The following is a 13,995-nucleotide window of genomic DNA, read 5'->3' on the forward strand; positions in this document are numbered from 1 at the left end:
TTGTGAACTCACCTCCACTTCTATGCATTCGGTTGATTGTTTCTTGAGGGTTGGCAGATATGTCTCAGTTTGGTGCAAACTCAAAGTACCAGAGCTTGTTTCTTCATTCTGAGCAGCAGAGAGGCGGAGACAGAGACACAAGTTTAGGAAAATATTCCACTGTCCTAACATATGCTTGCCACATGAGCTACAGCTGGCCTGTGAAGCCACAGGTGTGATCATGGTTGGGGGGAGTGGTAGCCACTGAAACAACATATTGAAGCTGCTCCTGGTGCCTTGAGTCATCTCAGATTATTGGACTGACAGCTCGATGGGGATGGCTTGCGGGGCATGTGGACCACAGAGTCAAAGCTCCATCGATGCACCCCTGAAGCCTGAAAGAGTGGAGCACTGCAGCCACTGCTTGCCATGATACTGAAGCACATGGAAAGTTGCCACCCTGCCATCTGTCAAACAAGGCGTTCTGGCTGTTGGTCTGTTTTCATCGAAAACAGTGCACACAGGCTGCCTTCAGTGGCGCCTTAGAGGGAGTTTTAAAAAGTCAAACATTAGCCCTTATGAGGGCGACACAGAGGGGGAAGCATTGCCTGAGGAGACTATACGATCAGGGTAAATATTATTGTGATTCACAACATTCAAAGAAACCCACAGGACTGACTGAGCAATGGTTCATTTCTGCCCCGCAGAGGACTTGTCAGAGGTGACCTGATGGATGGCAGTTTGTTTATATCCTGATGTCATTTGTTGCAGTTTTAGGAGTGGACAGTGTCTGAATAACACAGTTTACAGCCAAGATAAAATCCCTGCTTGACCCGTCTATAAATATGAACTACCTGGTTCACTAACTGAAGAACAAAATAGGCAAAAGTCAAAATTCAGCAGTCCGTGGTTTGTCTCTGTAGGTTGTAATCTAAAGGTTTTGATTTGAAGCTATGTGTCTTTGAGCAAAGACACACTGTTGAACCCAGCCAAAAGCAATGATATGGGTAGTACCTTACAAACAGCACTCCCACATTACACCAAAATGACCCCTACCGGTCAACAACATGTGTAATAACAATAAAGTCTAAAGGCCTGAATATACTCTGTATGTTCGGTACAGCACGGTATGTATGCATATTCGGACAGTTGCAGTTTATATTACTTTCTGGAGAGTGTAGCGGCCATGTGGACAGTCCATGCGATCACAACAAATTGGCGGCATGCACAGAGCCTACACGTACACACTCTGAAGACGTAAATTACATTGCAGACACGGAAAATATAATTCCCACTTATTAGTCTACAGCCATGCTAGGCTATTTTAGGCACATTGGCAATCATAACCCCCGTCTCTGTTCAAAGATGGTCCTCGGCACCGGATGTGAATGGCCTCCTTGGTTTTTTTCCAGCCGTCCTAGTTGATAACTTTGACGCATTGTTACATATGACAATCTTAGGCCAGCCAGTAGGGCTGTGTATTGGCAAGAATCTCGAGATATGATATATATCACAATACAGGGGTTACGATTCAATATATTGTAATACTGTAAGTAGGATAAGTAGGATGATATATTGCGATTTTTAAAATACCTAATTTTAGGAAAACTATCATAGTATAAAGTACACACCACCATAAAAAAAAGCTAGCAGTTGGAGGTTTAAACACAAACGTTTATATTTGTTTATTATGTGTTTTTGAGAATAAATAAAGTATCATAAAACAGACACTATGGCTGTGTAAGAATCAGACAGTACGATATGTATCACAGTACAGGGGTGACAATATAATATACTGCGAAAAAATGTAAAGTAAGCCGATATATTTATAATTTTTGGAAAATCTAATTTTAGGAAATCTGTCTAAAATTAAAAAACACACTACCATATGAATAAAATCTAGAAGTGTTCGCTATGGGTGTTTAAACACAAAAATCAATAATTCAATAAAGCATTTTCAGAATTTATACAATATCACCATACTCAAGTGTATCAATATTTTCTTACACCCCTAAGCGACAGGCGTTATGGTCTCCCCCTGTTATCGTGTGACCAAAGTCCTGCACTAAGGATGACTCCTGAGCAAGAAAACCCCTGGTAAAAGCTACATAATACATTTTTTATCACAGATATGTGAAGCCAAGACGAACAAACCTCTATGCTCACAATCCTCAAGTCTACAAAATGATTCCCTTCACCTTTGTGCAAAGGATGTGTTCTTAAAAAAAACCCTGACAACCAGCATAACTGATGTCTCACCCTGCATTACCCTAGAAATGACATATATTTCATGATATGACAGTAAGTACATTGACATGTTGACATGCTGCTGATACTGACAACACAGCTATTGACACAACAGCTCAGTATCATGTGGGCATACCAGTGCCAAGGTTATGTACCACGCTGGCACTGAGAACAAGAAGAGGACATTGAATATTTCATTGGAACACGACCTAAAGAAACCGTCACACTGTCTGTAAGCCTGTCCTTTTACTCATGCAGACTAGAATAATTCAGGAGATAGAACTCAAACTTAAACTGTAAACAAAATACTTCAAACAAAGCATTCAAATCATTCAAAACTGTTTATTTAACTGAAACGTCTTAAGCCGCCGTACTTGTTCACATGTTTTTCTCCTCGCTAATTGTCTTTCAGTCCCTTGTTCTCTCTTTTTCACCTTAATGCCTCCCCAGAAACCTCTGCCGCTGTCAAATCAGGGGATTATGAGCATATTTGAGATCACAATTAGGAGCAGTTGCGATTCTCAACGAGGCGAGCTGCCTAACCTCATTAAGCTGCTTCCACTTGAGACGGCCTGTAAGAAATGCAATTAACTCATGTTTTTTCCCCTCTCTTATGGACAGAGAGTGCAACAGGGAGGCAGACTGCTTCCATAAGCCTCAACTCTGTTATTCCCATGTTTCTGCATCAACACTGGTGAAATGCTGCCACAAAAAAGGACCTTTAATAATCTTTAAAAAGGGGCTATTTTTATTATTTTTTAATTATGACAAGGAGGACAGTTTTTCTCCCCCATTTTCCGTCTCCGGTTCAGTCTGTAAGGCTGTGTGTGCTGAGCCCCGGGGCTCGGACTGTTAAGGAGAGGGTTTAGTGTTTGCAGTGTGTTTGCATGAGCGAACAACTGACTCCCTAACACAGCAAAGTACTTATTAAATCTATTCAACTTGGATGAATGCAGTTGGTTTGTAAGATAACTTGACTCTTTCAAACTAACACTTCAAAAGAGAATTCAAAGACCCGGTGGAATCACATTTCCTCTGAGCGAGAACAGAGACTGGCAGTGTTGTAAGAAGGTGGAACCATGCTGTTGTGGAAACATTGTTGAGGTACTTCAGCAAAGCTCGGGGCCTCTGAAGCACTCTAGTATACTGTATCCAGCTATCTCTCAGCCATTGTGCCCCTCCTACCATAAGACCCCTACAGATAAGCATCACCTTTAATCCCCAATATGAGCAGTGACCTCACGACCCCACCACCTTTTTACTGCCCCTCCTCCTCCTTCCCTCTTATACATCTTGTGAAATCAGGAGGACACAAGCTGAGCACTCAGTAGCACAGAAATACAGAGAGTGAGTTTCACCATCATATCTTTATCAAACTGTTTGTGTGCAGCAGCTCTCAATCATTTCCATGTTTTTTTTTCTTCCATATGAATGTGTAACAGATACATGTTTGGGAGTGATGGTGGTGGCTTCCATGTATGTGAACTTCCTGTCCATACCCTCTATAATCACCTGACCCTGACTGAGAGTTGTGAAGTGGGAGGATTTATTTTGGTTATGTAGAGCTCAAAATGTAAAAGTTGCATTCATTGTTTGCATAGAACATGTTACTTGGAGTACTTCTGGAGGCTTGGTTGGACATAAAACTCTCCCTTTTATATCATGAGTATAGAGAAATTAGTAAATACACAAGTTAATATATTGTTCTCTAATAAAAAGTCAAAGGTACAAGACTTTTTTGATGTGAGAACAACAACTCCCAAGGCACATTTCACTAAGAAACATCCCATCAATATTACGCTTTGTAGATTAAACTGATGCATTAAGCCCTTTAAATCGTTTCACTTTCAGTTTCTGGGACAACTTTGAAAGGATTAGGCTGTATTCACACCAAATCAGGTGTTGTGGCGGAAAGTTAAAACAGAATCAGCTTTTGGAGAAACATAACCTCACATCACGCTGCGGTGGCAGAGAAAGAAAGGTGGTGGTCAAACAAGCTTAACAGAGAACGAATAAACACACCCATACCCTCGCACAGCCCTGCGAATACGGCCTTAGGTGTTTATGCAGTGCAGTGTTTTGTTCCCAGTTGCAACTACAAAGCATTTTGAATTTCCAAAGCTTTGTTTTGTTCCTCTGACTGGCTTTTTCTCCATAGCAACATGGGTAGTCATTTAATTCAATGTTAATATGAAATATTTATTACAACTTCAACATAACAACTCCATCTATGCCTTTACTGGCACATGGTGTGTAAGGCACCTGACTTCCCCCAATATTCATGAATTTAATTGATCAGTGATGCGTCTGGAAGATGCGCCTACAAGAGATCAGCCATGCTTGTAAGTGGCCTTAAAATAAGAGAAGTAAATTGAAATTATGGTCAAATTATTTTAACAACCTGATGAAGCTCTACACAACACCTTAACTGAAGTAGCGTAAGGGAAGTAGCTTTCACTACCAGTAAAGATTGTTTGTGTAGACTGTCTGTTGTACAGTTCACTCCCCGGGACAATAGCTGCTAGGCACACAAAAAATATAAATACTGAATAAATTAGGAGAACTGTAAACACCTGATGAGTTTAGTTCAACCTCAAACTGTTTTGATGGATACAAATTGCCTTAAACCATGAGGCTGTGGCCTCCAGAGGCAGAGCGGGTCGTCCCCCAATAGGAAGTTCGATCCCCGGCTCCTCCTGTCACACGTCGTTGAGCAAGATATTGAACTCCAAATTGCTCCCGATGCTGTGCATCAGTGTGTGAACGTGTATGAACGAGTTAGTTTCTGTTCGATGAACTTTGCCATCACTGAGTGAATGTGTGTGAAAGTGCATTGAGTGGTCGGAAGACTAGGAAACCGCTATACAAGTACAGGGCCATTTGCCATTTGCCATTAAAGCTTATTAACTCAAACAATTTAAGCATGAAAAGCACATTTGATTTGAATAGAAGTATTTATTAAGGTAACCTGGGTAAATTAGGTTAATTTTACCAATTCTATTAAGTATATTATACTCATATGCTTATTTAAAATGTGTTAAGAGAATGTATTAGAATAAAGTAAAACTAACTTAAATCTATCTCCTTATACAAATGTTACCACTTACGTTAAATTTATCTTCAATTATCTTCAATTAAGGAAAATGATTATGTTACCTGTCAGAACTGCTGACATACGATAAAAACAATTTACAGTTAACTGATTATCTAGTTATATGTTGAGAGAGTAACTTGCATTGAAAAACACAAAACACATTTGTTAATCTTTCTGTGTGCATTCATTAATAATGAGACTGATTCCGTAGATCTCTTCTAATCCAATCAGGTGATAAGTGTCAGTGACCCATTCTTTCGGCTTAAAGAAGTAGCTTGTGAAGAGAGTTAATGGCAACTATGTACAAACACCAGGCATGAAACTATTTTTTTACTTTGAAAATAATGTTTTGTGTACTCCAACAAATATATTATTCTTTTTCTTCGTACTACTGTACCATCACCATTACTATCAATGTTATCCCTATGATCACTACTGAAACAATGTAAGACAGATTTTTGAAAATTAATAACGTTGGAGGTCATGATTCAGTGTGAATCTCAGTAAAGGAAAAACATCTTTAACCAAGGTCATTTGCATGTATTTGCGTCATGTCATGAGTCACCTTTAGTTGCATGTGCGTATGCACGCACGTTTTTATGGTAAAAGAAGAAGTCCTCAAATGTGTGCTGTGAACGCCTGCTTGCGTGTCCTTGTCCCCCTAACAGAAAGCAGAGTGAGTGTCTCTGAGACACCAGGACAAATGCAAAAGCAGAGGAGTGTTTAACAATATCATCTCTGCCTCACACCAATTTCAGTATTCACAAGGGACACATTATAGCTTGGCAAACTTTTTTGCGTACATGCTCTTGGTAGAACTGGTGGAAGCCAGTCCTTGTTACATACGACTGACTGAAATCAACGTAGTGTTTAAGTGGTGGTGAAGCTTAAAGGTTATATATGTAACTTTCAGAAAACCGTTTTTAATAGTGACACCAGTGGCTGTTAGGTGAACTGCAGTCAGCATACAGCATACAGTATATATCATGGATAACGTTAGTTGGTGATGTAATTTTGCAATTTGACATCATTTATAAGATAATGTTAGCTAGTGTTGCATACTGTTGACACCATCACCAGATATCTCTACATGGTTTGTTACAGAGAACCATATGGGAAGTTGTTGTTAGAAAATGTTTGGAAAAGGGCAGACATTTTTTTTTAAATACTCTGCAGGTGATTGGAAGAACCATCTGTCCATCACTGTCTATCATGGGTGAACTTCAACCAATCAGATCAATGAACCATATAACTTAGTTAACGTCTTACCAAAGTCAGTTGGGGGAAGCTTTCAGTATGCCACTCATTCTTTCAATGAAGAAATACTCTCCAGTTCTTAAAGGACATCTAGTGTTAAACCACGCCCGTAGCTCATGCCATAGCTGCCATTAGTTCCTCATAGGACACTGATTGATCTGAACCACTGTGGTTTAGAACCAAGCGCATAACTAGAAGCCTGGCAAGATGCATTCTTGCATTATATTGTGATTTCATCATGTTCTGCTGCCTTGCAAGGTAATGACTTGTCCTGTCTGGACCTGACCGGCTAGAGGTCTCGTTGGAGGGGATAAGGGACAAAAGTGACCTTACAGTCAGTACAATAAACTAAAACTATGATAACTAAAAGTGGCTAATACAAAAGTGATGATCAATGTGTCAGTCTGTCATAGGCTTGAAATCTGACTGGCCACCCCAAGTGCCAACCCATTATCCTTACCTCTGCCATTCTACACACTTTAAGAGGCTGTAATAGGCTCTGGTATCATATGAAACTACATAACATTATGCATCCATTGGTGCTAGCATGTTGGAAGGGGGCTGAATAACACTACAAAGTCATGCTACATTTTTGGATCCCTCAGACTCCCCTTTGCAGACATGCCCACTTTATGCTAATCCCATGCAGTTTTGTGATAATTACTGGGATCCCTAAACAGTACTGGAATTGCATAAATTGACTGGATAGCTGAGACACATACTTCATGCCACTGTTGCATAAGTCAGTGCCCCACTTGTGCCACCCCAGTCAAAAAAGTCTGGTCCCAAGCCTTCACCTAGAACCCACTCACACAGACAGAAATCAATGGTTCATAGTCATCTTGTAATGAATTGCTATGTTCAGGAATTCCATCTGTATCTTTAGATACAGAAAATCTACATTTGAGGCCTAAACCAGGAATAAAAGATGAATTTCTAAAATGATTATTTTGCCCTTCCCCTCGCAACACTTCCAAATCCAACTCCCCCACTTAGGATTATACATTCTCACACACACACACACACACACACACACTCACAGAAAGACAGCATTGTTCCCACTGTGAGAAGTCATTAGCACCTGGGCTTTGGGCTCCTGGAGGTCTGGCTACTGTGACCATTAGGTGCTGGTGGAGCTCCACAGGATGAGGTGTCAGGAGTCACACATCCCCACTGTCCCAACCGGCCTGGGATGCAAGGGTAACACTGTGGGGGCTGTATGTGCTAGTCGACGAGCGGGGGAGGGTGTGTGTTCTGAGTGTCTGAGAGAGACACAAAGACAATGTGGGATTGTGAGTGGCAGGAAGGACAATAAAGCACTGAGCTGAGTGCTACACGAGGTCTCTCTCACCAGGTCAAAGGTGATTTATCATCTGCTCACCCGTAGAGAAAAAACAGCTCGCTCTTCACGCTGACTCCTTTCAATTCAAATAGCTGTTAAAAGGACGAATATTTACTCTGCCAAAACATCAGTCAGACAACAACAGAACAGTTGCAGTTGTCCATCAGCTTTCTGCTACTCTGTAGAAGCACTAAAGGAAAAAACTGACAGAACAATAATAATCTCCAGTGTTGGCTTACTGTAAATAGCATACATTCGACTGTTGGTATTATTTTGTGTCAGTACAGTTCATGTTTTGTTAGCTACAGTTGGATCGGAGCCATGAGCGGCTCACACGGCGATGAAGCGATCAGTCAGTAAAATAAAGATTCAAAAGCGCCTGTTAAGCACATTCTGTAGAAAAGAAATATAGCTTTACAGGTCACTGTATTTAACCGCTGAGTTTATGTGTGCTGAATATGTCTTGCTCTCCTCGTGAATGCTTTACATCTTTTAACTCTGGCAGTTGTTTAATGGATCAAAGAGAGGGCCCCCCAGGGAAGAGAGGTATCACTCTTTCATCTTTTATCACCCTCTCTTCCTTCTGCCTGTGATGCTCAAAACAGATATGGGACTAGGGATGGAAACTTAAGCATTAATTATTGAATTTCAAAGAGTAAACTCTCTCTTAGTCTCTCTGCTCTTCTTCTGTTATTTTCTGCAGTATGTAGGCTAATTAAATGTGGAGGGAAGCAGCGGTATACATGTTGTTGTCATCATGCAAACAACATGACAGCTGCACAGAGACCCGGTTCCCGAGTGAGTCAGTGGCATTCAAAACAAGCTTTATGAATGCTGTTGTTTCTGGCCACTTTTACTGTTTAATTGACTCAAACACACGTTTTATTATACTATTATACATTACACACAGAATGGCTTTTAAGCAAAGGGTTGGTGCGAGTTTGTATGCGGCTGCATCGGTCAGTGTACTTTACGGCCAACAGATGAGCTATTTCCCAAACACTATTCAGAATGACAGGAAAACAAAACAGGTCTTTTTTTCTTCTTTTTTCCAGAAAATGGGTTGTTTCCCGATTTTGGTTTTCTCATTTCAAAACGAAAATCTGTTGACACTTTGCATAGACGTTCGCTTTGAGACACTTGAGAACATTAAACACACAGTGTTTGTTTGCACACACACACACACCTCAGCCTTGGGCTACAGCAAAGACAACTGGCCACAGAACTGAGGCAATAAGCAGCACTATATACTCACTAACAGTGATTCACCTCGGGGCTACAGTATCTGTCTGCAGAGGCTGTGTGCATGCTGCTGCTGTTGGTTCTCTCAGGTCTGTCTGAATGAGTGGTCAGAAGGTTGGCAACAGCAAAGACTGCTGGGAAAGCAGGGAAACATCAAAGGCTGTGTTTCCCCGACAACTTCTGATATTTGTGGATGGGGGATTTGGGGCTGAGGGTGCTTAATGTTTGTATTCAGAGGATAAGGGCGGTGATTGTTGATGTTATCAACAAATCTCATGAAAAGACCAAAAATAACAACTGTTGGTTTGTCTCTCAGTTGCCTAAAGACATATATTTCAGAAGAGACTGGCTCAGAATAAACAGTGCCCATGGTAATCAGAGTGAAGGGAAATCAGCCAGGGAGATGGTGAAGCTCATTAATGTGTTTTAATCATATTTAGCCATGCTAGTGGCATGGCTCTATGAATGGCAATGTCTGTCTTTCTTCTGGCCGGTCCACCACTTCAATCCAGACTGAACAACAACTTTAAGCAAATACATTTTGTATAGACATTAATAGTCCCCAGGGCCCAGTATTTCAAAACCTCTAATAAAGATCTCTAGGATTAAATCCCAAAATTGGGTGTTTCTAAGCAGATGTGGTCCTGATCCTACAAAATTTGGATATAGATTTGATTATCCAATCCAAATTCAGATCAAATGTTGTTTTGCTGCTAAAAATCAGGATGATCGTAATCCTACTGGAAGACTGGCTCCAACATGGATCCAAGGTGGATGTAAAGGCAGAGGTGATTATAGTTGACTAAAACTAAAGTAAAAACTAAACCTACGTGTGAAAAACATTTTAGTTAACTGAAATAACTGAAATGATATTGTGTACTTACATAACTAACTGAAAGAAAATAAAATATACAGGAAACATCTTTAGCTTTTGTCAATTTGGTCAAATTTGTCAACACAACAAGCATGAGGAGGTGTTGTCTGTTTACTGAGACTGATGTCACTGAGGTGTTTGTACTGTAATACCTATTCTGAACATCTTAAATCTTGCTCCTGACAAATACTGCCCATTAAAATAGAATAACTAAAACAAACACTGAAACTAATATAAATTCAACATTTTTAAACAATAATGCAGATCAGTGAATATTAATACAGCACAATCAGAACCCTAGAAAACATAACGTATAATTTAGAACATTTCTAACATTGTAATATTTAAACATATCTAAAATAAAGAATTATGGAAATAGACGTTAACAATATTGAACACACAGAACATATTTCCCAAACATTTTCGACCATCTAATACATCCCTCACATGAAGATTCATACAAATATTTTCGAGGCTATCCCAAAAGACTGCAAATCTAGATTTTGCAATCCCTGATCTGGTGTATCTGGATCCAGATGATTCATCTGAAATTCTTTGAAAAAACCAGGAGATACAAACCATAAAAGGGAAGTGGACATTTCTGTACAATTTCAGGCCATCGCCACAAGGTGGCGCTCTTTAAAATGAAGAAGTTTATATCTCTGCATCGGCACGTGTGATTAAAATGAAACTTGGTACGATGCTTGCCCATGGCTCCCTGAGGCTCGCTAAAAAATGTGTCAACAATCCGCCACTAGGTGGCGCTCTGGTGGCATGGTAAATCACTGTGTGGAGACCGTAATAGTTATGAATATGAAATTCACAGGGCACGTGTAGACTGGTGCCTGTAGCTCACATACCAAAAATCCCTACAGTTTTTGTATTTGAACAAACTCCTCCTAGGGAATTTATTGGATCTAATCCCCCAATCCTAGGCTACACAGACCTAAATGAACTGTTGTCTTGCACATGGGCAATTTACAGGCAGGACTTGGAGCAGTGTTGCATCAGTGCTGTCATGGCAAGCTGGAGGTAATAGCCTATGGGTCCAGAACACTCACCCCAGAGAGAAATTATCACCTGCATTCTATAAGTGCTTCAGAGACTCTTTCATGCCCCCTCTTTAGCGGTTTATACAAATAATCCACTTACAAATATACTGACAACAGCCAAGTTAAATGCTCTAGGACAGAGATGGGTACCTGAGTTAGCAGATTTCATTTTCACTATAAAGTACAGGCCAGGAAAGTCAAATGCAGATGCAAACGGCAAGAATGCCAGTTGATAATGAGAGCTTACATAAGGTAGTGCACACAGTCAGTCTGTCATGAAGTAGTCAAGACAGAACAGAGCATTGTAGTGCAACAAGAAGAACTATGCCCACTCTTGACTTCAGTCTCATTTAATACTCTTCAGGAACAGATGGAAGCTGAGAATCTACTGAACAGAGCTCAGCAATCATCTAGGGACAAGATTAAAAACAGAGAAGCAAGTGAAACAAGAAGACCAAATGATAGGCAAAATATAACACCACAAAATGAGAAATAAGTTTAAAGCTCTAGTCAGGGAGTGGGCTAGGCTGGAGATCAGGGCAGATGGCACCATGCACCGGAAGACTCGAATGGAAAATCAGCTTGTGCTTCCAGAGGTGTGCTGTCCACTTATCTCATTTTAAATGAGCTTCACAAGGAAATGGGACACAGAATGTTGAAACATTGAAGCTGATAAGGGACCATTTCTTTTGGCCCAAAATGAAAAAAACAAACAGACAGACACGTGTACCAATGTTGAGCATTGAAACCACTCACCCATTCCAGTTAGTCTAAGTCAAATTCCTGCATCTAGAAGAACGTATAGGCGGTTCTGAGTATATACTGGTAGTAATGGACCATTATACACGGTTTGCTTAAGCATATGCAACTACCAACAAATCAGCCAAAACCGTGGCAGACAAACTGTTCAATGATTTCTGTCTCAAGTTTGGTTTCCCACAAAACTGCATCATCAGGGAAAACATTTAAGAACAAGCTGATGCCCCACCTAAAATCACTCTCTGGTGTCCAGGGGTCTCGCACTAGTCCCTATCACCCCCAAGGGAATGGAGAAACAGAACATTTTAACAGAATGCTGCTCTCAATGTTAAGAACACTCACTGAAGAACAGAAAGGTGGAAAAATCACCTCCCCAAGATTTGTACACGCCTATACCTGCACATAGGCGTGTACTCTCTATTCTTTCTGGGTAGGTTTACACACCTGTGACTTGCTGATCGTAATTAGTGTCTGTGTATCAATAGCCAATGAGTTTCTAGCTCTTAAGATATTCCTGCACATTTCATGTAAGGCTGCATTGAATTTGCTGGATACTGAGCCATGGGGGAAGCAGTTGAAAGCAACTGTTAAAGGACCTCAGAGAAAAGGTAGTTGAACTTTATAAATCTGGAAAAGGATATAAACAGATTTGAAAATGCTAATCAGTAGTGTTCAAACTCTGAAAATTAGGGGTTTTGTTGACACCAAGATACTATATGCTTCCCTGAGGCAACATTATCAGAAATGACTCCATTAACTTTCACTGTTAGGCAGATGATACCCAGTTATATCTATCGATCAAGCCTGATGAAATTAATCAATTATCTAAATTACAAGCATGCCTTAAAGACATAAAAACCTGGATGACCTGCAATTTTCTGATGTTAAACTCAGACAAAGCAAACCTCTAGGGCTGCCCTTTTCATTTACGTAACATTGCAAAAGTCTGACAAATCATATCACAGACACATGCATAAAAAAGCTAGTCCATGCATTTGTTACTTCTGGTTAATATATTCCTCTCCAAAAGTAGAACAGGACCACCAAGCTCCTCTCCTGTGAAACCAGCTTCCAGTTTGGGTTCGGGAGGCAGACACCCTCTTAGGTGAGTCCTGAACCATTCCTTAGTTATGCTGCTATAGGCCTAAACTGCCGGGGGACTTCCCATAATGCACTGAGCTCCTCTCTTCCTCTCCCTCTCTTTCTGCACACATTCATGTCCCATTAATGCATATTAACTTTTATATTAAATATTATATTAAATTTCTGCCCCGGAGTTTTTGTGCTTTCTCGTCTCGCAGGTTCTCATGGATCCTGGTGGTGCACTGTTTGTTAATATTACTGATATTTATATATATATATATACTTATTATTACTATTATTATTGTTAAAATTATTACTATTATTATTATTCATCATCCCCCATTGTTGTGGCTATTGTTGTTGTCGTCATCTTTATCATAGTTATTGCTGTGCACCTTTGTCTGTCGCTGCCGTTCTCTCTTTACCCCTCTACCCCTCTCCCCCCCTCTCTCACTCTATAATTTTTGTTATGAATTGGCGCTATACAAATAACATTTTATTGAATTTGAATTAGAGGTGGCGAAAGAGGATGGCTGGGGCATATGACATCACCTCCATAGTCTATGCTGCAAATGGGCAGTCATGTCCTGGTGAGAAATGTGGCAGAGAGAGAACCAGGAATAATCCGCTCCTACTGGGAAGATAATACCAAGAGTAAGAAAGGTGAGGACAGTCAGGTGTTTGAGGTGGAGCCAAACAGTGGCAGAGGCAGGACCAGGGTACTCCACAGAAATATGCTGTTACAATGTGACTTTCTTCCAGTCACTTCTGATGTCAGAAAAAACTCCCACCACAACCCGGGCAAAAAAAAGAAACAGACAATCAGCTACCATTGAACACACACTGCAAACCGATGATGACTTTCCTGGTGTGACATTCATCTGGCCTCATGCTGAATGCCAAAGTTCACATTTTTCAAGATTCATGTTTAAGAATACTGTTCATGTTTTTTATAGTGTATGAGACCCCACAACTTATTTATTTTTTTATTTAATTTGGATTTCAATATTTCATTTAATTTGTATATGAAGGCAGGGCTTATATTTATAATTCATTTGAAAGCCTT

At 40.3% G+C, this 13,995-nt stretch overlaps 1 protein-coding gene across 1 annotated transcript in view; it reads right to left on the bottom strand.

Annotated features, from left to right (window-relative positions):
- LOC118339579 (diacylglycerol kinase beta) overlaps positions 1-13,995 on the bottom strand; it is a gene marked incomplete in the record, with an annotated part of 127,149 nt that overhangs the window by 31,858 nt on the left and 81,296 nt on the right. Inside the window, 3 exon segments of the mRNA XM_035677291.1 lie at positions 13-72; positions 74-101; positions 11,427-11,432. Coding sequence (XP_035533184.1) covers positions 13-72; positions 74-101; positions 11,427-11,432 — 94 coding nt within the window.

This window comes from Morone saxatilis, unplaced genomic scaffold, assembly GCF_004916995.1.
Source record: "Morone saxatilis isolate NCDOM2014 unplaced genomic scaffold, NCSU_SB_2.0 Contig5, whole genome shotgun sequence".
In the NCBI taxonomy this organism is placed as follows: Eukaryota; Metazoa; Chordata; class Actinopteri; family Moronidae; genus Morone; species Morone saxatilis.